General features: G+C 36.2%; 1 protein-coding gene across 2 annotated transcripts in view; it reads right to left on the reverse strand.

Annotated features, from left to right (window-relative positions):
* The window catches only part of STIM2 (stromal interaction molecule 2), a 71,817-nt gene that overhangs the window by 35,028 nt on the left and 10,177 nt on the right, over positions 1 to 26,612 (reverse strand). For both annotated transcript variants that reach the window (XM_027897525.1, XM_027897527.1), the window contains exon 2: positions 1,090 to 1,220. In XM_027897525.1, the coding sequence (XP_027753326.1) occupies positions 1,090 to 1,220 (131 nt within the window). The remainder of the gene's footprint in view (positions 1 to 1,089; positions 1,221 to 26,612) is intronic.

Consider the following 26,612-nt stretch of genomic DNA (forward strand, 5'->3'; position numbering starts at 1 on the left):
ACCTGTTAAGAATAAATTTTTTACCCAGAGGACAGTGAGGCACCAGAACAGGTTGTTCAGAGAAGTTGTGGATGTCCCATCCCAGAAGAACTCAAGGTCAGGTTGGATGTGGCCTGTTGATGCTGTTTGCACACAGGCACACAGAAAAGTAAGTAGCATCATATTAAACTTGACAAATGATAATTCATAACCTAACTCATTCAGGGAGAGCAATCTTCTTCTACATGTTATATAAAAGGATGACAAAGCAGGGCAAGAGTCTTATCTCATTCATCTACAGTGAAAATGGGTATCAGAGCCACACGACAATACCCTCATTTTTAGGGGACAACTTCACTCCCCTTCCTTTCTCAAGCCTGTGCCTAACAACTGCCAGAATGCAAAGTAAACACAATTAAACTACACAGGTATTTCCATTCCTACTAGTACTTTTGAGAATCCTGATGGTAAAGTTGAGTAAGTGCAAGGGCATGTCCTTTGCCAGGACCACCAGGAGCCTGCCTACCAAACTCATTTGAACACAGACACAAAAAACTTTAGGCAGGTCTGTATAACCTTCCTTAGTTCATTGGTCTTAATCTACCATTAACCCTACAGCAGGAGGTGATTACCACTTGCCTGTAAAATGTAAGCAAAACCAGAAATCTTTCCAAACTGCTGTCTATAAAAGGTTTTGCTTTGCACCATGAAGTACTTGCAACAGATCAAAAGCAAATAGGAATGCCAGTGATGCCTTAAGCAGGAAAACTTTGAGCAAAGAAACTGTAATACCAGGCGATGGATCACAGAAACCTCACCACAAGCTAAGCCGACACCATTTGCCTACTTGTTACACCAATCACAAAAATAACAGCTTTTATACATAGTCCTACAAAACTTTCCTTTAGGCTAGAACAATAGACAGTAATATCCCATTTCAGATAATTATAGAAATTTGACTTTCCTTCCATATTTGGCTGAGGGAAGGGCCGAATTAAGAAAAACAGCAACAACTACCCAAGTGCTGGAAGATAAAGAGCAGCTATACAAAACAATGAGGGGGAAAAAAAGACCTCATGCATGCACAAGTGAAGTTTTTTTTACTCCTACCTCATCACTTTCATCTACTTCAATACCACCATCTTTGTCATCATCCATTTGCTTATGGATCATGCGGAGAGCTTCTAGGCTGAATCGGTCCTCCTCAGTAAAGCATGGTGGGCTGAGTGAACTGCAGGGATCTAAAGTGAGGAAAAAAAAACAAAAACAAACCAGAAACTTTAGTTAGTGTCACTCCAGAATATAAAGCTCCCAAGCAAAAGAAAGGGTTTACATTTCTGTATTGTGTACCTGTACTTCATTGCCATAATCACCAGGTAATAGATATCAAATTTAACTGTAAAATAATAATTATTACAAAAAATGTGAAAGGGCGGTGTGTGTGTAAATCAACTCTTTTTTTTTTTTTTTTTATCCAGGAAGCAATCCCCAAAAATAAGGTGGAATGGTTTTGACACTTTGTTTTTTTCCACCCCAGTAACTTACTATTTCCACTTTTTCTTCTATCATCTACCCTCAGTAATATGTCACTACAACAGCAAATAGAGTCACTGCATTTCCCAACCTCCTTTCTGAACATCTGGGCTACATAGAGAGCGGTGGAGGAGAAGGAAAAGAACTGTCCTGTCATACAATCACAGCTTCATAAACAGATAACAAAGGGATGGTAATCACATTGCAGATAAAAATCTAAGTCAGTAGTACTACTGAACACAAAATATTCAAGGAGGACTGCAAGAGAAGAAAGTGCACTGCAAGAAAATTTCAGCTGATATATTTATATGACTATGTAGTACATGATATATCACTCCCGTACCCTCTGATTACACACGGCAGTTGCCGTGGAGCAGGTTTCCAAGTCAAAAATAGTATGTTTTCATTTGCATTCATTACTGAAGGCTCATGATTTGTGCACATCTTATGGCTCAGCTTGCACCACATCAGCCTGTTAAATCTCTGTTCTTTCCCTTCTATAAGGCATATGCCAAATGTTCCAAAATTCTACAATGCATAATGATCAACCATCACTACACTGGTCTTTCACAGTCCGAGGCATTAACTAATAGCTAACTATTTCACTAGTTCTGATGTATCCAACAACACCAAAGAACAAAATGTGGAGAAGGATACAGAAACCTTTTTTTGAAAGTTCAGCTTAAATAAGATAGTGAATTCCCACTGTAACAGGCATTATAAAAATGCAGTGACTAGTCCCATAAACTACACTTTAATCAATGCAAATACAAATTTGCAAATACAAATACATATGAGTAATTTTTGCTTCTAGTCTATCAGAAGATTTAAGCTTTCATATTGCTACAGCATTTATTAAAAGGCTCATTTATACAAGTAATGTAAAGGAAGCACATACAGAAATAGAGAGATTCAAGAGTTTGGACAGAAAAGTAAATTTATTGTATTGTTATTATTTCATACTAGTTGGATTAACATGATTCTGCTTTTCTATTATAAATTCTAAAACAGTCAAAAATCAAAAATAATTGAATGCATAAGGCTACAAAGTAGAAGAATGAAGATAACCACAACATAGTTGTAATCTCAGATGCATAATTAACATAACTGATTCCCAAGACTAGATGCAAGTCAATGCATTCTTACTTTACGGTCAAGTTTTATTATACAGAAAGATGCTGCTTTTAGAAATACTTCATGTAATTCAGAAAGACAAAATTCTAAATCTCTTCTTTACTAAATTGCTAAGTATTAAATATTACTAAATATTTAATTACTAAATTAATTACTAAATATTAATCCAGGCCAATCAAAAACTCTATTTTTCAGCTTTTGAATGCAACTAATATTTTATTAAGAGAAACCAAGTAACTTTTTTTTTTACATTTAAAAGAATCTACTTTATTTTTCCATCTTTGTTTTATTACGAAAGGTTTAATTTCACAATACTCAAGCTTTAGATTTTTGCCCTGCAATTAAAAATTTAATACAGTGGGGGGCATTAAAGGACTCAGCCCTGCAATACAGGACTATGTAGAAATGCTGTAGAAAGGCTTCCCTTGAAATAGTAATAAATCACCTCTGCTAGTAATTAAATTCCAGTGGCCATGAACAAGGTGTATGAATTTACTTAAATACAACCACCCATCAGAAGAACCATCTCTGTATTACATGTTTACATCTACACTGTATTTTAACTTAGAAGAAAGCATAAACATCAAAAACTGATAAACAGGTCCCCCAAACACACCCAGCTTGCTTAATTTATACTTAGTTCTATTCCTACATAGAACATCAGATAGTGTTCACAAGTTGCAAGCACCCACTCAAATGTTCTTTTATTTTGTTCAGCTGAAAGCCCAGCTTTTCAAATCAAAAAGGTTTTCTCAAAGCATATTTCACACAGTTCATGTTGATCAGTTCCTTAATCAGAGTACTTATCTTAAATATGCCTTTTTAGGATATTTAAGCAAAAAGGCACTTTAAGGAGCTATGGTTCTTCTTGAGAGAAGTAAACAGGCTGCTGGTGCTTCAAATGTCCCATGCGCTGGCTCCAAGAACACTTGATCTCTCTCTTAAGAAACGATAGAGTGCCAATCGCTCTTTTTGGGACTGAGAAACAGAGTAAGACCACATGTTGACTGTAATAAAAATTAACCCACTCTAAACAGAATCTAGATTTACTCTGAAGCTACTTACTATTATAAAGCTGGTAAAAATTAAACATTCCCGGACTGACAACACGGGTCATCATCCCCTTTTTCAGAGAACAATCTCAAAACAAAAGAAAATTAGAAAGCTACTTCAGCCTAAAGAACAAGTGAAAAGCATTTCACAAGCACACCTATGGAGCCCTACCAAATCCAAAAAACAGCTGACAGGAATTTTATTATCTGCAGCTCTGCAGAATATTCCATCATGCGGTATCTTGCTTCAATTGCATGGTAAAAACAATTCAAATTACTGCTGGATGAAGTATGGTTAGTTAATTGGATATTTATATATTGGATATGTATATATATATATAGGTTTAGGTTAGATGTTAGGAAGAAATTCTTTACAGAGAGAGTAATCAGGCATTGGAACGGCCTACCCAGAGAGGTGGTGGATTCACCATCCCTGGAGGTTTTTAAAAAGAGATTGGATGTGGCCCTTAGTGCCATGATATAGTAACTGGAGTTGGATCAGGGGTTGGACTTGATGATCTTGGAGGTCTTTTCCAACCCAACCTATTCTATGATTCTATGATATAGGATACATATTGGATATACTGGATAAAAGCCAAGAGGAAAAGTCTTAAGATACAGCAAACACCATAGATACAGCCCTGAGGCCCCTCAGCAAGTCATAAGACTAGTTGATAATTTATTTTTCACTTTGAATCCACTCTATTGAAGGTGTTCTGGGATTCCAAACTTTCTACTGTACTTTAAGGACATACCTAATTTCATGTCTGGACCCATTTCTCTTTCCTAGTGCGTCTGGTGTGTTGTCATAAATACACTTAGATCAAAATGATCATCACAAGAAAAAGGAGAGATGATAAATTCACCCATGGAATGATAGCTTGGAATTTGTGCGTTCCTTTAAGAGAAAGCACAGAAGAATCAGCAAAGCAAACAAAAGAGAGAAGGTGGACAAGAGGCATAAAAGCACAGCATACGTCACTCCAGGCACCAGTTACTTTACAGTCCAGTTTTTCATGCTAGTCAGAAGTGAGGAAGTTTCAGAACTACTGGTCATAATAAGGAGGCAATTTGTTACTAAAAACTAAATGCCAAACTCATGGCCCAACAAACTTGGCAGAGGATTTTGAAACAAACTCCTCTCCTGCCTTGAGGCAGTAACTGCCTCTCAGCTCTAAGACAAGGGGACAGTCTTCACCAGTTCACAGGAGTCTCTCATGACATACAGTCTCATAATGAGCAAAGCACAGTTATCCAACCCAAGATACTTGAAATTTTGTATTTACAGGCAAGGGGAAAATAACACTTCACACCCTTACCCCCACCCCTCCTTTCCCCATCCCCCTTCTCTCTTTTTCAGTGAGGTTAAAATAAGGTGAGACTCTGGGAAAAACTTCAGACTGAAATTCCCCTCAGCTGTAGATTCACAGCCCTTTATTCCATTCCCTAAATACAACAGAAGTTAAACTTAGAAAGTGACACTGTCAACACGAGTCCTTTAGGAAAATTAATTACACTGATATCTTCAAGAACTCATGTCAGCACAACCCTTGATATTTATTTAGGAATACACCATTAGAAATGGTTCCAAAGCAAAAGGGTATATGCACCTTACAGTCTTTCATCTATCCTGCATTTACTTTTTCCTAAACTGCTGTGAGTGTAACAGACTTTGGAACGAAAAGGACTGACAGACCAATGAATAGCAGTTCTTTCTCACACACTTCCTTTGCCTGTGGACCCTGGAGTACAAAAGCTATGGCTGTGCCAAAGCCTGTGACAGTGATCCCAACCAGGTGTTGGCAGTTCCAATCCAGCCCCAAAGTGCCCAGGCCTTTATTTGCTTTCAATGCCTAAAAGAGCCTTTTTAAGAATGAATGGACACACAAAACCTTCATGATTTTTCAGGGCTACCTGGAATCAGGTACACACCTCCAAATTTAAGATTTAAATGCCTTTTAATTTTTCCATTAGTTCACTCAGAGCAACTTAGCAGGTGGAAGTTATTTGAAGAGACTAACTACTACACATCCCTTTTGTTCTGTGAGGATGTTCAGCGTTCACTGAGAAGGGAGAGCACTTTTTTTATGCTAACACATGGCCGTCCTATGGAAACCCACAGTGCTTCCTTGACTGCCTTTTACTGGTGAATTCAGCACTATTGTGCTAGGTTTATGATTCCTCATTCCTAAAAAGCCATCTGGAATAAAGGGAAGCCTCACAGAAAAGGCAAGCACTATACAGTGTCAGTTTCCTAAGTACATACTCTCAGCTTAAAATAACCCTGTTCCAGCATGCCACGATGACAGAAGTGGATTTCTTTGCATTTTCCACAGACAAAGCAGGTACCCACAATACCCCCAACCCCCTACCAAATGCATCTTCACCTAACCAGGATTACTGTTTCCTTGTATTTCTGTTGTGCTTTAGTTTTACATGTACTTCAATACATTACAGTTTCTTCAACAATTCAAAATATGACTCCTTTCAATGCACAAAACCTGTAAGAGAACATAAATTTTTGAAGACCTGAGTACAAATCCGAGTTTCAGATACAAGAAGGATTAATGAAATTACTGAAAAAAGCAAGTGTTTTCAAGAATTTTGCCTGATGTTCAAACAGCTATTCACAGTAAAGGCAATAAACATGTTTTTATCTTCAACCCTTACATAAGTTGTCAATAAAAATCTTCAAATGCTTGAGACACAGCCTCACAGTGAGCTTCATTTAATCTTTCAATTAGAAGCTCCCAAAGCAAATCACTCCTACTCTTAATAATTAAACTCCTCCATATGGCAAGTAGGCTGAGCAGGATCTAACAGTTAACTTGACAAAGTAATTTGTGGCATTATTTTTCACTCCAGTCATTTCAATAAAAGTTCATCACTGCAACACATCTTTCCACATCTAACAGTTTAAAAAACAGACAAAATTTTGACAAAAAGCATAGAGTGCCTTGTCTTTAATCACAATACTGATGTTACTTAACTGAGCTTCCTGAAGAGGAAAATGCAATAACACTGATGACAACAGGGCAAGGGGAAGGGGTGCAACAGGAAAGGAGATTCAGAACAATGTTGTCTCCAAAAAAATTTGAAAGTGTTAAGGTTCACATTTGGTTTTTCTTCTGCTCTGTATTAGAAATTCAACTAACTTCTAAAACTGTTTATAAACTTGTTCAATAACAGCAGGTTAGACTCCTAAATTAAACTCCTGACTGCAAAGCCTGGTATATGAAGCACTTACTTCTGAATACAGATACAATGCTTATTGAGTGGTAATACTGCAGTTTAACAACAACAAAAAAAAAAAAAAAAGCACACACACAAAAAAAAACCTATATATATACACACCCCACCAAAAAATCCCACCTATTTACAGTCACGCTCCATGAAGGCTGACATGATTCTTTTAAAATGCACTAAACATTCTTCATTTTAAAAAAATGACATTTCAAACAATCTTAAAATAAATCACTACAACTTCACTAGGTATACAAGTGATCTTTGCATGAGGGAGCCAAACCTGGTTTTGTTGCTACTGAAAAGCGTCCATTTATTCTGCTACTTCAGTATCTTTTAATATATACAGATCAATTATATTCTTTCCCCCGCATGGAAACTTGATGAGGCAAGCAAGGCTTTGATTTTTTTCTTCACCACTAGCTCATCTCTGCTTTCTCCACACCCACAAAAAATCTGTCTAATTCTGAACTTCAACTTCATTTTCTATACATGGGGAGGGAGGGGAAATCACTGAGATCATTTCTTTAAAGCAGAAATTCAGTCAAATAATGTCATTAGCAGAATCAAGCGTTAGGACAGGTTTAGATTAAAGCTTTTCTAATCTTTCCTAGATAAAAAGCCTCAAAACAAATTTGCAGAACAGCAGACACTTAACTTTCTGATCACCTGTTAAGACATTCAAAACATCTAACACTATCTTAGATAACTATTTAAGAACTTTGTTGTCAGAATAACATTCTCGAAACGGAAAAGATGCAACAGGAATTCTCCAGAGAATTCTATTTGATGGCAAATCTAATTTTCCTTTTAATTTAACTGCATTAAAAGCAGCTATTCCAAATCATCAATGATTGTTTTAAAAGGAAATTGCAAAAAGGGTTTTGAATATGTTAATCATGCCAAGGATTATTCTGACAAGACAAAAATATCAGTATAAACACTTCATTTAGACTGATAGGATATTAATTATGAAATTACAACACTGTTCTGATTAATTAAAAGTTGAGAAGATGGATTCATGGCTTTTCCATCTCCTTCCCACACCCTCCCTGAGCAATGACACAGTTTGAAGGGAAGAGGAAGTTGGACAATTATTGTATACAATGGTCAAAGTAGACTGATTTAGAAAAGGAACTCCTGCCAACCATAACAAAGCAGTATGTGAGGAAACTGGGAGATGTATCTTATGTAAGCCCTCTAAAATTCTGTTTTTTCCTCCTTCCAACCTTACCTGTACTTCTACAATACTGACTATACAAGGCTGCAGACACATACGAATATTCAGTGCAAAAAAAAAAAAAAAGTTCCAGATGTCTCGTTCTTATTCCCAGCAATAGTAAAGTCTGTTTCACTTTACTTATATTTATTAGTACAAGACCAAGAGGGGAAGTATTTAAAGTAGTTTAAATTTAAGTTTTCATGATTTGGTAGTGAAGACTACCCAACGCATCATTAAAAATGTATGATGTACTCTTTGCACATTATAGCAATTATCAACAGCTAAAATTATAATAGCTCCAAGAAAAAAAAATTTGCAGGGGTTTGAATTTGACCTGAATTCCTAACTTCACCTGGAATAAACATACATCCTTAACTCAGACAAAATTAAAAAGGACAGTCAAGTATTTCTGCCTTATATTCCATACATGTTCAGAAGCTACAGCTATTTGAGAAATACAAATGTGAATTTTGAGTTCATTTGTCAATAAAACATTCATTACACTGATGAAATAAGTTACAGATGTGTATTCATATATATCCAGTGACAATGTACAACATGCATCTAAGCACATATAACAACACACATCTAAGTTTTAATATAGTTTAGGTCTGACTGATTCTTTACTGGTGTTCTAACAAATTCCTCCCTTTTCTAACAGCAGGAAGCTGGAAAAAGACGCAGTATATCCCTGATGGTATACTTAAATCTGCCCAAGAACTTGTCAGCTCTTAAGAAAGAACAGCAGCCACTTTCTTAATTTGGCTAGGAAATCAGAAGACTGATATACAGGTGATCTCCAAATGACTGATAATATGTCCATGTGATTTCCAAAGCAAATTGCAAGTAATCATTTTCTAACTAAAATCTCATCTTCTTGCTTAGAATTTCATCCTTGTTAACATATTAATATGAAAGCCAGATCTTCAGCCTCCTGGTGAAAGCCTACAGTCAATATTCAATGTACTAATTTCTATTCAGATATGGCTCAAGAGCTGAAAAGAGCACGAGGCACCAAATTCCTTTCTGAAAGACAGTGATCTGTAGTATACAGCGACCATGACAGTATGGCTGGTGACTTAAAATTTACGTTTTTTTTCTATTCATACTGAAAAGGTAGCTCACAACTTCTAAGACTGAAAAAGAGGAAGGGGAGAAGCACTGGAAAAGGATTATATCAAATTTTACAGATGTGGTTTTAAAATTTAAAAACCATATTACACTTTCAGACAAATAAACTGAAATTTGCTAAAATTAGATGAATGTAAAAGTGAAATTATTTTCATGTAAAATGTTATATATATATATACATATATAACTTTAGGGTTAAAGTTTTACTCACGTCAGTGTTTCCTCTGATATATTTGTTTTCACATGTGATTCATAATCATATCCTATATCCATGAATCAGGCATGTAAGCATGACATTGCTGGCATTACTGAATTACTTCACTCTTCTACACCATCTGATCTAGTACGCATATTATTAACTGTTCCAACCAAGGAATCAAATTTAATCCTCTGTGAGCACCATCTGTAGCATCATCAGTTCCCTCAAAGTTCCTGTAACAACATGTTGTCAGGATGTATTTATACTTTAAGAGATCATATCAGAATTATACAACTGAAACCTGTATTAAAAAGATGTAACATAGTTCTCATAATAAAGGAAGACTGAAATAAAGCATCAGGGCCCTTTTTTTTTTTAAAGGCAAAATCTGTTAGGATTCTAGCATTTGAGTATTAAATTACTGGCCTATGTTTATACTTTCAGAAATACAGAGACTCTGAGTGCATAGATTCATTTTATTTAATCAATAACAGCATAATGAAACACTTCCTTTTAGCACCATTCCATATATCAGTAATTGTAAGTATGTATAAATATCAGTTTCTTTAAATAGCCCTATTAGCTTCTGTGAAAATTTAGTGGTACAGATTGCTGGCTAGTTAAGGACTATCCTACTTCCAGAACTGCTCTGTTGTTAGCACTCCAACTCCAGATTGCATAACTGGCAGTTTTGCTCCTACTAATATGCTGCTAAATATTTTTCTCATGATGAATTTCACCAAGTGATAAACCAGGCTGACAAATCTACTTATGGTGTTTCAGTTCACCTTGGCTTATTTGATGCAAATTAGATTTAAAGAGCCTCTTAAAAAACCAATCTTTTAAAGAAGAAAAAAAAATTAGGAATTAGATACTCCTACATCTCTGGAGATAACACATTATCATTACCCTCAGGTTCAAACTTAGCACAGATAGTAAGATTTACAATTATCAGAATGTTAGAATAAGCCATAGTGGTACATATCTCAGATACATCGTGGTTGATACCATTCCAAAAGATGTATTTCTGGGCCATAAAATCAGTAGGAAATACGGTTGTTTTTCAACACGTGTTTTGTAGCTGTTAAAGCGGTGAATAAAACAGAAGGCAATTCTTACACAATGAGCACACACTGAGCACATACTCTGTGCATAAAGTCATGCACTGGAATCACTCAGAGTAGAAAAAGGGAAACTCAATTCAATTAAACAAGAACTCCAAAACCTAGAATAAGTCCTATCATGTTAGAGATTTAGCTCAGACTGATTGTTTTTAAAAAAAAGTTCATACAAGTCCACACATGGCTCTTCCCTTCTAAACGAGTTAGATACAATCTGGATACAACTTTAAAGCAGTAGTATTCCACTTTTAGACAAACCTCAAGCGGCTGCATACAGAAGGAAACAGTAAGGTCCCCAAAAAGTCTGCATTTGCTTGAATACACATGACCAAATACTACTTGTACAGCTTCAAACACTGTCAGCTGCTCCCTAACAGCACAAGCATATTCAGGATGCAAGGAAAAGCCAAGGCAGTAATTTCACATATTTTCTAAGGCAGAATAAGCCAAAGACTAATGCTAAAAGGATTCCTAATTGTTCATGCCCCCACCATTCTTTTCTGTCCCTGTACTGTCTCCTTTCTTGTACCAATGCAAGCACATTTTTGCAATCATGCTGCAGGAAGAATCACGAAATTGATTCTGTCTGAATTTGTTCTCTATGCGCCTGCACAAACACTTGTGACAGCAATGGTGCAGCTGAGGAGGAGGAAATCCATGCAGAAGCAGAGAAATGCACTTTACAGCCAGTGCTGCTGCTTAACCCTGGTCCTAACATGCCCCATGTTACAACTGAATTTAACCAGCAACATGCTAGATGACCAATAAACTGAAAAAAATTGAATTAATGTAGTGGAACAACATTTACACTACTTGAGTGAAAAAACTCCACTTCATTGTTTAGATCCTGGTTTTTGCTACTAGGAGGCATAGGACAAGGCTGTGCTCGAGACAACTTGTTGCAACTAACACTATCAAGTGTTTTTCCAAGTTTTTTTCAAGGATCTTGTGGCCTTACAAAACCTAAGACTTGTGTAATACTATAGGAGATGAAGTAATAGCAAACATAAATAAAACTCCACAACATTTGACAAAAAAGCTTCTACCACCACTGCCAGCAAAATCAGAATCTGTCCTTTCTCCACGGCTCTCCCCAAGAGCCTGGGGAAGTCACAAGCTCCAAGTGTAGCCGGCTTTGGCGGCAGTCAGTCCCACATCATAAACAGTAGGTCTTGAGAGACACCACATCTCTACAAACATATACCAGCAAGCCCAAGGTGTCTGCTAAGTGCATGTCTGCTCCAAATACTGCTGTAATTTACGTTGTGCCTTCATTCAAGATCCATTTTCCAAAACCTTGGCGCCAGAGCACGCATTAAGAATTAAATACACAGCACTATAAAAAAAACAGCATAGTAGAATCCATCCCAAAGTTGACAAACTGTGACACTTGGCTACACAAAGCCAAATGAGTTTATGTTTGGGGACTTTTTTGCTTTCTTCAGAGGCTTTTTTAAATTTTTATTACTGGCAGCATGAGATGACAGCTTTCTCAAGATAAGAAACAGCCAGAAGTATACTTAGGGAAAGCTCAAAGGGAAGAACAAGGAAGCATAAAGATCTTTTATAATTTAAGACCATGATAACTGAGGTTAAAACCAAGTGTGAAATAATATTGGTATACGATATCTTTAAACGTAGCAAATAACACTTACTGATATATAATCTGCTCTTAAGTCTTATGTCTTATGTTCCTGACATACACTGGGAAAAGTCAAGATGAAATGAAGGGTAGTATGCTTTTCCCAGATGATGGCTACTTTTACTGCCTAGAGTCATTACTAGTACTTTATGACATATATACATATAATTTATTTAAATATAAAATTTCAGTCTATATTTTAGACTCTTACACAAGAGTTTAAACACTAATTGATTTGTATCTATCATATTTGAAAAAATAAAGCATGATAATTTATATCCTAATTTTTTTTTTCTTAACTCTGCTGGACACATACTGTGAACAGAGCTGAGCTGTGTGTCTCATGCACAGCATTAGCAATGCTTCTGTTGCTATTTGCTCTCCGTAACAGACAGCAGTAGGAAAATAGGCACAGAAACTGCAACAGACAAGTGTTTCCACTACATTACCTTGCTTTAATATATCAAATATCAACACATATAGGCAGTCCATCCTTTTCAATATCAAAAAGTGACTTCCCAAAATAAAAAAAGCCATTTGCCCGTCATTAAACATAAATAAAAACAAACCAGAACCATGAAAGATTAATTCTACTTCAATGCGTTCAATTAGATTCCATTTTCAAAAACCCCAGGAAGTTAATTTCGCACAACACTTTCTGCTTCCCACTGAAACACATCACAAATAGACAGAAAAAACACTTTTACTAAATCAGGACTGTTTTCAAATACGATGGGGTTTCTGCCTGGTTTTGTTCGGTGTCCTGTTGCTGGTTTATGGCCTTCATAGACAATAAAGTGCATCTGAAGTTCTTCATTCACATCTCAGAGAGGCATGTTTTGTAATACTATTCTGCTTTGTAATTTCACTTTGGTTTAATCAAATACAAGGAACATACATACTCTAGGCTTTATGTCTAAGGCCTACTCTCATGCCCTGAATGCAATACCTGACAAAGTTGACATCCAAAAATCAAGTATTCAATGTCAGTCATATCTATCAACCATCACAAATGTTTTATTATTTTCTATAATAACACAGTGATTTGTTATAAAACTTTACTTTAAATCTTTTCTTGTCTGTAACAATTTTAAAGCAATTTTTATAGCAAGTCATCAGCTGGGAGTAGGGGGAAAAGGTTTTCTATTCTGTACTTCTGAGGAATTCTGAGCACAATAGACATACAGTCAATACAAGAAAATGGGTAGCATATTTATGCCTTACTCTCCAAAACAAAATGCTACATTCTCTATTTGTTCTATTAAAACACAAAGGAAATAGTTTCCCCCTTTCATTCAATGTCATTACTTTCTTTACTAATGTTTAAATTAACACCTAAAAGGTACCACTTGTAAAAGTTTCCATGAAAAGAGAGAAATATAAAAAAACCCTCTCTTCTGATATTTAAAACATTTACTGAAGTTCTCTTCATGCAAATGCTGACCCAGCACATTTACATCCCACAGTATGAAGTAAATACCTAATGATAACAAACAGAAGAAAACAAGGCAACGCTGAAGAAGCCCTTGGAAAATCCTGATTAAATCCCAAATTGGATCATCTGTGCACAGTTTTTATTACCTTTCAGCATGTATTCCTCATGTCAATATTAAGTATTCATGCATACAAATGAACTTCTCCTAACTAAAGCCTTCATAAAATCTGTATGTATCAGCTATAACCAATACACTGTACATGAGGAAGAGAGATGAGTTTCAGCCGAACTTAAGGCATGCTAGGAGAACACGGTGTCAAGAATTGTTATGCCCACAGAAGCCCAGAGCTTGAAAATAGGGCAGGAACCAAGAACTTATCTCAACAAGAACAGGCACATTCGTTCCAAGAATGAGGGGGGTTTTTTTAAGCTACAGTACGTTGTATAAAATTGCTTTGCATCTTGTAGTTCCATAAGAAATACTTTTCACACTAAGAGATGTTTTGTACGCACAATCTTATAAAGGCAAAAAGCTAGAAATCTACTTTACATGGCCATGTCTAACCACAAATGAATGACAGCCCACACCTTAAAGTGAGATCTATTGCAAAAGTCTACACATCTGTGCCATGGCTAGAGCAAAGAAACATCCTGGCATGGTTAGTTCTCTAGAGCTCTGGTAAGATTCCATGTTGTTTTGGTAAGAAGCCTCACCTTTTCTTTCAGTGATTTAAAAATTGAGGCATCTGAGATTCCCTAGGGACTAATACATTAAAAAGTTTTAATGGCTGCATGCCACTTACAAAGTTTAAAGATAAATATTTTGAGAACGATTAGCAATTTTCATATGCGGAAGTAGGGAAGAAAACACAGGGTTGTTTCAAAATGCTTTTGCTGTTTTTATAAGGTGCAAAATCAATTAATGAGAAAGTGTTACATAAGTTACTGCACTACAACTGCAATCTTGATCAAAAATAAGATTCAAAATGCTGTTAGCGAAGTTGCAGTTAAGAGCAGTGGGAAGGGAAAGAGAAGGGTGTGGGAATGGTCAAAAAAGCAATAAGATGGTAAATCATCGCTTTTACTGATCGACTTAGAGCAGTGTAAAAAAAACACATCACAAAAAACATTTAATATATTTACAAAAAATAATTATTTCCAATTTTAGATAACAGACTTTAGCCAGATTTTGACTGGAAAGCTGTAGAAAATATTGCATTTATTATTGCACTAATAAAAACAATCAAAATCAGATAAACTGAAGTGAAATTAAGGAGACAGGCAGAATTAATGGAACCAACACCCCGAAAAGGTATCCAAATCTATTCCAATAGATCATTTCTTAAGCTGAAACAAGTTCTACCTCAACATGAAAAATACTGAACTCAGTAGTGTATAACTACCCACAGCAGCATCCTAGAGAAGGTGAAAACTCTGAAACACATTCAGGGCTTAAACAGAACACAAACAAGAATTCATTCCAACCTTTTCTGAACAGCATCAGCTGCTCCATGTAACTGCACACTGAACTTGGGCATTACTTAAGGGTAGGTTTTAATGCAATCAATTAAAACCTTTTCTCTAACACTTGCCAGGAATAGCTTACCTAGTAAGCAGAGTAAAGCTATTAACATTTTTAAGTAACAATATTGAATCAGTCTCAAGTAGCAAACTAACATGAAGAAACCAGCGCAGCAAACATTGCTTAAGTTTACTAAATGTAACAGTGTCAACAATTGCAAGTTTCACTGGGCTTTTAAATCTAAAGGTCTGGAGAATATAGAAGTCAGTAGGTAATGTAAATTACTCACAGTAAAATTTAATCTCTGCACTAAGGGTTTCTTTGTTCGTTTTTTGTTTGTTTTTTTTCCCCAAGAAGCATAATTATTTCAACAGAAGTTTTAACAAACAAACTTAAACACTTGGGTTCTTTAAATTCCCTTGTTTCATACAAGATCACATGGTTATTGATTTACTGATCCCTTAAAAGGGATTATCTGTTGTAGTAAAACCTGATTATTAGAATTCCTTGGGCTTGGCAATTAAAATAAATATTATACCACTACCTAAAGCCATAGACAGGACTGCAAGAGTACCAGATTGTAGCAAAAATTAAGTATATACTACCCCAAGTACAGACTCCAAAACCTTACAGAAACTGTCAAACAAGTAAAAAAAAACCCAAACAAACAAACAAACAACAAAAAACCCACCCTAACTTCAATAACAGGAGAGTTGACAGCCAAGTACAACTTTTCAAATTACAACAAAATTCTGCAAATACCTGCAGAGATAATAAAAAAATCTACTTAACTAAAAATACAATCCTACGTTGCTACCAAAGCACTGCTTTGAAAGAAAGCATTCCTTTTGCCATCATTTACATGTACTTTTCCAGAACAGGCCAAACAAATACAGGAAATTCCATAAATGCAGACCAGTGAGGTGACAAATGAAATAACCAGCTACAGAACATGGATTTTTACATCCTTCTATTTTAAAAGCAAGTATTCCATTTATTCTAAAAACAAGTAACAAGTAATTCCTGCCCACACTCCATCATATGCAACATCATATATTCACTTTAAAAAAAAGCAACTCTTTAAATGAACATAAGAACACGCTTTTCTTATCTGAAAGGGCTTTCTACCTGCGGGCCTATTTGAAATGACTCCAAAAAAGAGACAGTATGAGGGTGAGGGCTGTCATAAAAGGAGATAAGCTTTTATATGATTAAACACCCACTTGCACTTTTCAAATTAGATCAGCATTTGTCAAAATAATATAATTCTACGTATGCACAAAAAACCCCAGTATACTCATCAGGACAAAAAAGAGTGTAGACAATTGCTAAATAAAAAATATCTGAAATAACAGAACAATAGCAACTGCATAAAATTAAAATGAAGACAAGCAGGATTTTAGCTCCAGTTTTTCAAAGGGACATCTTGATACAAATGAGGTCTGAAAACTTACACTTCCTCAAAATGTTTTACTTTTATTCCTGTAGGTGTTGCTACGTAACAAACTACATCAGTACATGCCAAGTTCATATAACAATAACCGAGCACAGGCCCATTGACCTATATATGAACAACACCTGCAGTAGCCCAGTAAAACACAGAAGGGAGAATGGTTTTCCACCTTATTGAAATTAGGCCAAATGGCAACCTAAAAAGGACAAACCTGGGCAACAGTTCCATTTTATATTTTTCCTCCAAAAAATGCCTGTTAGAATCCATTCAGTCATCCCCATGATCTTGATCCAAACCTGAAAGTGCCACCCCAGCTCTGTCTGCACACTCTACATTAGTTTAATCTGTTTTCTGCAGTGTAGCGAGTTACCCACCCACATGAAGATGTGGCTGATAGAAGCCACACCTCACAGAGGCTTCAAGCAGAAACAAGGAAATCAGGCCAAACATAGAGCTATGTCTGCCGCATCTTGTCTTCCTGTCACCTCTGAGACTGCAAACTAACTCAAAAACCTCTCTCTCCTCATTAGCATCTTCCCTGCTCCGGCCAAAGCCCCACTGCCAAGACACTCCCAGGTCCCTGGCACGAGCACCAGACAGGAGAACAAACTGCAGCACAAGCCCAGTGCAAGCTGAAGCTGCAGCCTCTGGTGCGTCAGTAACTAATCAGGAAGATAGCAGAGAGATGATTTCATAAGTCAGTCTTGAGATTTTCTGTATGGGTGCAAATATTTAACTCAGCTTGCACACGCCTCAGGCAGGACTTAGGAAGTGAACATAATCACTTTTAGCACATCGCTGAGCAGTCTACAACTAGAACCACCACCCTGTGGTTTTGCACAGTGCTCAATTCACAGCCAGGAAAATACTTTGTCTTCTGTTAGGGGACAAGAGAGACAAGAAATGTGTTGAAACTAAAGGAAATAATATTCCTATAATTACATACTCAATTGGAGATACTGTAACTCACTAGAATCTAAGCAATATTACCCAAGAAGTTTTGTGCAAAAATATGCATAATATGTAAATAAAATGTTGTTTCTTAATAGTAAAGTAAAAAAAAATCATACCATTACTTATTTGGTATGTAAAATGTTTTATTAGCAGAAATCAAGAAAGTTTTGTCTTGTTTCAGTTTGAATCCACAGGAATTCTTGGACACACAGAGCCACAGATTCCTGATACAATGTCCTCCATTTGCCTGCTATTGAACACATTGATTAAATATGGGAAAATTACCTCTCCCTTTAATGACTTTTTTTGCTCAGCCTACGGGAGTGCCTTGAGTTTTTCTCTTTCCTCATCAATACAATAAGCATTGCATAAATATATTCTAGGAGAAAAACAGCTAAATTCAATTCTGCCTGAAAAGCTTTGACTGTTTCTTCAAGGTGAGATAGTATTTTACATGAAGACAAATTTAACAGCCAGTAAATCATACTAAATCCTTTTCAAAAGCTGTTGTACTCCACAGAAGAGAGAGTACAACACATAAAACAAAACAAAATACAGTTTTCAGAGACAGGATATAAATGCAGAAAAGAAATATTGAACACAACATATGGAACACATCTTATGTACTGAGGGGCTTAGAAACATACAGTTTATACCTGAAACAAACACTGAGACCTTTTACCCTGTCAATGCTGGAAAGCTACAAGCTCAATTGCAGAAATGACACCAAGCATAATCATCTTCTTCCTTCCTTCTGAATTTTTCTGTTGACAAAGGAAAGCATGTTAACAGAAAATGCCATCTATGACAATTTGCAGAGAAATCCAAGCCTGAGCTGCATAGAGGGAGACATGGAGGTGAAGGGACAGAACAGCTGACCACTGCTGATCTCCACACTAAGTCACCCAGGGTAATTAAACATATTGGAATGTTTTAGAGAACTTCTTACCAGAAAGACTGCTAATTGGTCTTAACTACATTAAGTTATTTGCTTAATAAGCAGCTATGAAAAATTGCTAAACAGAGAAAATCAGAGGTAATTACACCTTCTTTACTTGAGTACTGTGTGCTGCTCTGCTCATCTCTAAACAGAGTGAGCAGAATTTCAAGGGAAGAAAGGGGAGATCTTCAAATGCAAAAAACATACGATAGAAAATAGAGGGAAGTAAACCAAATAGTGGGTTTTTTCCCAATTGATAGTATTTGCAAAAGCTACTAGTTAAAAAAATAAAAAGAAAAAACAAGACAAACTGTCTTAACATGGTGTAATACACCATTATGACAATAAGTTCTATTGATCATGATGTCCAGACATCAAGCTTTTTTCCAAGTGAGATCTACATGCTGGAACATAAAGCCATGTTTATTTTAGATAAGATAAAAATCAAGCAGTCTGGAACATGTCTTCACACTTCAGGACACAAGGCAACTAGTAAATGTTTTTTGTTAGGAAGAGTTATATTAAATTGCTGTACTGCAACTATGTGCTAGACTTTCCACAATATCCTTTCTCAAGCTCCAGGGAGAGGTTATTTCAAGATATTAGATAAGCTATTTATTTTTCTGAATTTGTAAGGTAATTACTAGGTTCTTAAACAAGGTTTTAACCAATTACCTCTGGACCAGCAAGGGGGGAGAAGCACACAATAATATGCCTAAAAGCCTATTTGTGAATAGCATCAATTACTGTCTGCAAGAGCAGTCTTTGGAAAAAAATACAACTCCCTAAGGAGTCTCCATGGATTTCTACATTACACCATCATGGATAATACACATGACTTTTAGTTTAAAGAAGCAGACACCAGTGTTTTAGTTAAAGTTGATACCACAGAAATTGAATCCTCTCTCCTATCAGGAAGTGAAATTTTAACAGTATGGTTGTGAATAACAGACAGTAATAGATGCTCTCTAGAAATGCAAGTAAGTTTGCTCTTTTATGAATGCACTAAAAATATTGTCCAAGACCACTTAGGTCTGAACACAATATTTTGACAGCCTGTGAAGATCTACAATCACATCTAAAATTTGACTCCATTAATACTTTTTAAAAAACGAAGTAACAGAAGAATGTGATACATGCATCCTCCTTGTCTGTTATCCAAGTCTTTGGAAGTAAACAAATAGTCATAAGTAAAGCTAAATTATGTACAGAAAAGTGAAAAAAGTGTTTAGGCTTTCTTGCAGTGTATTTTCAGTACTAGTAATTTTTTGGACAGTCTATTCTTGTGAATACACTAACACAAATTCTGCTAAACGAAGTTTTTTTAAAAAAAGTAAACCTATCCTAAAAACAAAGATGCTTTGTCAATGAATTAGCTAAGAACTTTCAGTCACGTAACAAAAGTATGCAAGACTATGCCATGAGTGGAATAAAGAATTCACAATGTAACTTGCCAGGCACCCTCAGAGTGGAAAGTTTCAGAATCACCACATTTCTCATATAAAAATAAACCACAAAATTAAAGATGGTTCTTAATTTAGCATTTCTGTCTTGCTTTATAATTGTTTCTTATTCAGTTATAAACTTTATACAGCTAAAAAAATATTATTTAATTACACAAGCAAACACACCAAAAGAATGTGAGACAAGGAATAATCCTGAGCAACATAGCACAGCTTCCTGACTTGTTTACTGCTGGGAACTGCGTATGCAACTCTTTAAACCCTACACAAAACAAATTTGTCACCACTGCTATCCCAAAGACCTGTATGTCTCTAGGATAGCATGCTGTTAATGCCAAGAGGGGTTTTTTCCCTAAACAAATGCAGCCTTTTTACAATGGATTGTGCATCATGGACAATCTTTGGTACCCTCCCTTTACAGAGCTTTTCCCCATCCATCCCTTATTCCACTGGCAACTTTTACTTAGTTTCTCCATCCGTGCTCAGTCAGTATCCATCTTCTGTTGAACATTCATAAGGCCAGAATGGCAACCTCTCCTTAGTTACTCTCTTCTTTCTACAATCTAGGACAGATTGTAGAAAGACTTCTTTCTACAGCTGCTTGGGACATCATATTGGACCAAGCAGATGCATGGACAGAATGGAAGAGTTAACTTTGACATATTTTTTGCTAAAAGTTGACTATGTTACTTTTAATTGCAGAATATTTAATATTCATTAAATATTCAGTTATTTACAAGCATTACTATGTAAGTACCTATGTAGGTAGACCTTACCTAAGAAAGGTCCCGGTTCAGAGGAGATATTAACACTGCCACACAACCTATAAAGGTCCTTTTGCATATACTGTGTTAGACTGAACACAAAAATCATTTCCAACATTAAATGCTGGGTCAATCATCAACTCTGACTGCAATAATACAGGCATTTATTAATTGGGCAGAAATCACAACAAGTTAAAATAAATTCAGACAGTAATGAGGCCTTAACTAATCTAAATTGCTTTGTATCATATTTATTAAGAACAAGCTCCGGATTTCTCAAGTACTCACCCTCACATCCTTTACCCCCTATCTGAGGTGAACCACCTCATAAACAACATAAAAGCAAAAGCTGCATAGAAATTTACTCCTGAAATATTTTTTAATACCTCACTTAGCAAGTTCCATTGGACATTCAACTAAGGAAGTAAATAACAGGTGTGACCAAAAGTGAAGGTCAAGTTGGACAGGCATCCAAAGACAGAGTTTTGCCCAAGGAAAAAAAAAAAGACATTAAGTTAAAAAATTATACGACAGAATAAGTCACTGCATACTAGAAAAATCAGTACTTCTAAACATATTATTTAGTTATTAAAATATTTGCATATAAAGAGTTATCCTGCAGATTTCTAGAAGTCTTAACTACATGAAATAAATTCAGCTGTCTCAAAATTACAGTACAGAACTTAAGCATAAGTGTTAATTTATTACAACTTGCATTAATCAGAGATAACAGATAAGACTTCTCTGCAGATTCCAGTGCTAGTCCAAAAAAATGAAGACACTCAGAAGAATCCTATAAGATATTCCCAACAACTTCTAAAAGATCCTCAAATGCAGAACAACTGTAGCCTCCTAACAAACTACAGATTATATGTCACCGAACACTCTTGAAGACTCTGGGTTTTCTCTGTCTCTCTGATATCTTTTAAAGACAAGCCTACGCCATCAGAAAAAAAAAAAAAGACAATGCCCACAACTCTCCTCCTTCCAACTGCAAACACTTTAAACAATAATGAACCACTAAGAGCAACTCCAGGGCTATGGTAGCTTCCAAAGCAGAGTAGGCAGTCCAGCATTCTGCTTGTGACTAAACCAATCACAGTTGCACGATAGTGAACAATTGTGGGCGAGGATATCACTACTTCTAATTTAGCACAACATTCTGCTATGAAGTACAAAGCGTTACTTGAAGTTCCCTGATGCAATTAATGCAGAGGTGGAATTGTTCTTTCCTTTTTCCATAGCTGTGCTTCAGTCTTATCTACAGATCTAAAATATTTCTGTTAAGAGTTTTCAGAACCACATTAGCTGATGGCTACTCTTTACTTCTGATATTCCTTATGAACATAGGCAGAAAGATCTAAAACCATCTGTGCATCTTACATCCACCAAAAAAAATAAATTTAGCAAAGGAGGGAAATTCTTTCTGGAACCTACACAGCATTTTCAGTTATGTACTACTGCACCCAGCATCTTACAAGACCCACGCAACTCCTGAAGCAAAAGTTTAGCAATAGAAAAACGCTGCATTTAGCTTGTCAATATTCCTTTTCCATTCTTAATTTAGAGCAAAAAATAAGGGGTAAATCAAATGAACTGAGAAGGCCTGTTAAGGAGGGTTGGGGTACACAATCAGAATATTCAAAACATGCAGAGGATTTTTTTGGGGGAAGGAGGCAAGGCAAATGCAACAGATGAAACATTTTTTTTAAATTTTACCAAATATATTATGAAACATTATATCCTAAAAAATTTCCTTACACTGCAACCCAAATGTTCAGATGAAGTCAGTAAAACAGTTCAAAAGGTGAAGTGAATGCAAACATAGATCATCTTCTCTAGTGAATAAGTCATCTACTAAGAAGCCTCAAACCTTCTGAAAGGGATAAATTATTTCTAACAAGGCTATCAAAGATGGGGAGAAGGAGTTAACACCACCTCCCTTTCCCTGAGTAACATAGTAATTATAGCTTCCTAGGTAGTATTACTGATTGGCTGAAACCTTATCCTGCAGCATTTTAAAGCTAAATCACATAGAAAACAAAGCTTAAGTGCACTTAGGAAGCTCTGCAAACATAAATACCAAATTACTATCCAACCTGAACAGTAATTATTCATTCTGCAGCATTCAAAAAACTTCAAAGACATGAAAGAAATATGACAAAAATACCTGACTAAACAGGGGTTAAGTTTACATATAAACCTAAACAGATTAGAGGCTCCTTATAACAGAATAAGGCACTGCTTCTAGAACAGTTCTCATATAAAGGTGTAACTGAACTGAGTATCCTCTTCACACTCAACAGAAATCTGACAGTGAGCAGACTTACTGACTAGATCCATATGTCCAAACAGGGCATTCTACCTCATGATAAAACAAGTTTACTCTGTTAGAGAAGGAGCCCAGATGGTGACACCTCAAGAGATGTGAAATGAATCCCATCCTTAAAGCTTCTGGTCAAGTCACACCATGGGTATGGGCTTCAACACCTCTGGGCCCTACAAACTCAACAACGTTAAACACCAAATTAAAGTAATATGAACTGGTGAAGCAGAAACTGTGCATAATAACAGCTACCCAAGTATGTTTTTCTGACCACATCTTGAAGTTTGCATGGTCTGAAACACCAGCTTCCAGATGAGGCTGCTTTCTCAAAGTCTAGTATAACAACAATAGCCTTGGCATGAGCAAAAGCCACTCAGAAAAGCCAAAGAGAAGGAAGCAGGCTCGCTGCTGGATATATCCAGTGTGGGCAGTAACAGCTGCTGCTGGGCTGGCTGCTTTCCTCCACCCTGGGTTCTGTACCTCACCAGTAACCACCACAAATGCTTCACACAGCACTGAGGCCAACAGCAAAACTTTCTGCCTACCCTGCCAAATGCACACTATTATTTCCCTGTTTCCTCTGAAATGAACAACTGGACAAGCTGGAAGAGGCATGAAAGCCATGCTTTGGATGATGACACCTTAACAAAAAAAAATATAATTTCTCATAGAAATATTTAACCAATATTCAGATATCTAGGTATACCCACTGTCTTTAAAATCTTTCAGATTAAGTATTAAATAATTGAAGTTGCTTTCATTACAATTAAACTTCATATCCATTTTAATTGCTAAACAAAAAATTACAATCAGTAAAATCAAGGGATTTCTCGTATTTAACAAACCAACTAACTCAAACTTGTGGTTTGAAGTATTGTTTATTTAACAACAGTTCAAGATAGGCCAAAGAAGTAGCAAGTTTCAAAACATTTATAAGTGAGAAATCCAAGACCATCAGGTGAGGCTATTTCATAAAACACATGAACACATCAGAGCCAATGGCTCGGGATTCATGCAAATATTACAGGCTACTTACAGCTCCTGGACAAAAGGCACAGGGCAAGTACAGCACTTACCCTGCCCCAGCACTTACAACTGCAATACTTTGAGAACTTCATTATTGGTGTTGGCAGCTCTACTTGACACCAGTATGAACATCATAATTCACCCTTCTCTAACTTACACTTACTTCACATACCAACACTAAGAAAATACTTTGGAATTATGCTCTGCACTAGGTGTCCAACAACCCTGGGGTTAAGTAAAATACTTTAAGAAATGCCGTATATGCTTTAGCTCCACAAAATACAGAATGCTCTGTAGTCAAGTTCTGATGTTAAATTCACTACCTGGCCAACCAAAAGGAGCTCTTTGAAACATTCAAGCAGTTGTACAAATGGCAGCCTTCGTGCTGATCCCAGGACATAAACTGTTGTTTTCATCTGCGTGCAGAAAGCACCAAAGAATTTTATATATAAGTCAGTTCTTCTTCAAAATGCTGAATGCAAAACTTGCCAAGGAAAATATAATTATAGCTATGTCTTGATCGTGAAATATATGCTCCTTTCCAGCCACTAACCAGTCTCTTACTAGAAGTAAGCTTGTCCTTTACAATCATTAAAAATACAGCACGGACCTGAAAAAACAAACTCAATTTGCACTCCTTCGAACATCACACTTTTCTTAATTTTCATGTGCAGCATGTCCTTGTTACCAGCAGAGTGTTTTCACTTCCACTTTCATTTTAATTGTGTACAAAAAAAAAATTTAAAAAGGCAAACTAAACTTAGACATTCATGAAACATTTCTGCAGTCGGTTTTCAGAGCAGAACACAAGGCAAGATCAGACAGTTTCACTTCAAGTACTGAAAATCGTACAAGAAGCAGTGAAACAACTACTTTTGTTCCAAGAACCTTTTAAACCTGTTTTGGTTGTGGGTTGTTGTTTTGTTTGGTTTTTTTTTTTTTTTTGGGGGGGGGCGGGAATAAAAGATACAAGAGACCACAAAGTCTGAAAAGTTAGTGATTTTCCTCAACTACCTGCAAAAAAGAATGGCCTGGTAGGAACTACAGAGTGAATGCTCATTTTCCAAAGCAAATTGAATGAATGATCTTCAAAAATGGATTGATCAACCTCTAGAATTGTCACACTACTATCTAAAACACTACAGCTGCCTAAAATCTTCACTTCACCCACAGTCAGATCAGGTGAAAGACCAGAGACTGGTTCTCCACTTATAGACAGCAAGGCACAATATCTAGTCTTTAAGCAGGTATTCTGAAAATTACAGTATTGTTACAGTATTCTGAAAACTCAGTATATTCAGTTGGTATGTTTAGTCCTCCACTTAAAGTCTTCTCAAACACTTCACAGATCCCAGAAATACAGTATCAAACCAACATATTACTAGAATTAAAGAAGCATTTATTAAAACATTTGTACTAAAGCATCAAAAAAATTAAACTCCAATGAATAATCACTATTATACTGATATTTAAAGAATAAAAGCAATAATTTAGGTAACAAGACAATAGCTGTCTTGTTCTTTAGATTCTGTAAGAATGTTAATCTGCTGCTGACCACCTTTTGAGCACAGAAAACTATGTGTGATAAAAAATTCAAAACCAAAAAAGTCATTGTAATTTTGGTAACTCCTGGCAGGAAAGAAATGTCAGTCTTAGGAGACAGCAAACCAATACAAATCAAGAGAAGAAGTATAGTTCAATAAAATCAATTTAAAAAGCGAGTCAGTGCCAGCAAAAATTTTGCCAGTCCTCAAATTGAAAACACCCACGTAGTTACACCTCCCAAAAACTAACAACGTAAATTATGATGCAGCTTACTACAACATTATGACATTCTCCTTTAAGCATTTTATCCTTATTCTTTCCGCTTTAGCAGTCAATTTAAACATTTGCACAAAAATAAAACTGAAGTGCTAATGGAAAGAGCAACTATTTTGTCAAAGTGTCTTGTCTCACAACCACACCTTACAGTCTCACATAAGACTAGCACAAATATAGGAATTGGCCACACTGACTCAAAGGTGTCCATCTAGTTCAGCCTTGCAGAGGACAAGTTAGCAGCAAGTGGTGCAGTACAAAGCGTGATGGAAGTACAATCTTTCCCCAAAACAACACATTTTTATTTTGCAAAACAGTCTGCTATAATGAGTTTTCTAGCTCAATTCTACCTGTTCATGCAGGCGTGTTCTGCCCCTTTGCCCTGGAAACTGGGTAGTGGGATGGGGATATATCTATTTTTAAACATTCTCCCTATTTTCAATTAATGCCTCCAGGCCTCATAACATGAAAATAAGTACCAGTCTTCCTATAGCTGCCTCCTTTACAATACTCAAGATTTCAAAGAGGTCTACCATTTCTTCGCTATCACCTCCTAAGACCCAAAACCCATCTTGGCTGCCACAGTACTTTTTTGTCCACCCCCTCCACCTCCTTGGCCTTCCTTGCTTCCAGTCCACTGTTAATTCATCCTTTG

This window comes from Empidonax traillii, unplaced genomic scaffold (genome assembly GCF_003031625.1).
Source record: "Empidonax traillii isolate 1590-97213 ecotype Southwest subspecies unplaced genomic scaffold, ASM303162v1 scaffold545:size423049, whole genome shotgun sequence".
Classification (NCBI taxonomy): Eukaryota; Metazoa; Chordata; class Aves; order Passeriformes; family Tyrannidae; genus Empidonax; species Empidonax traillii.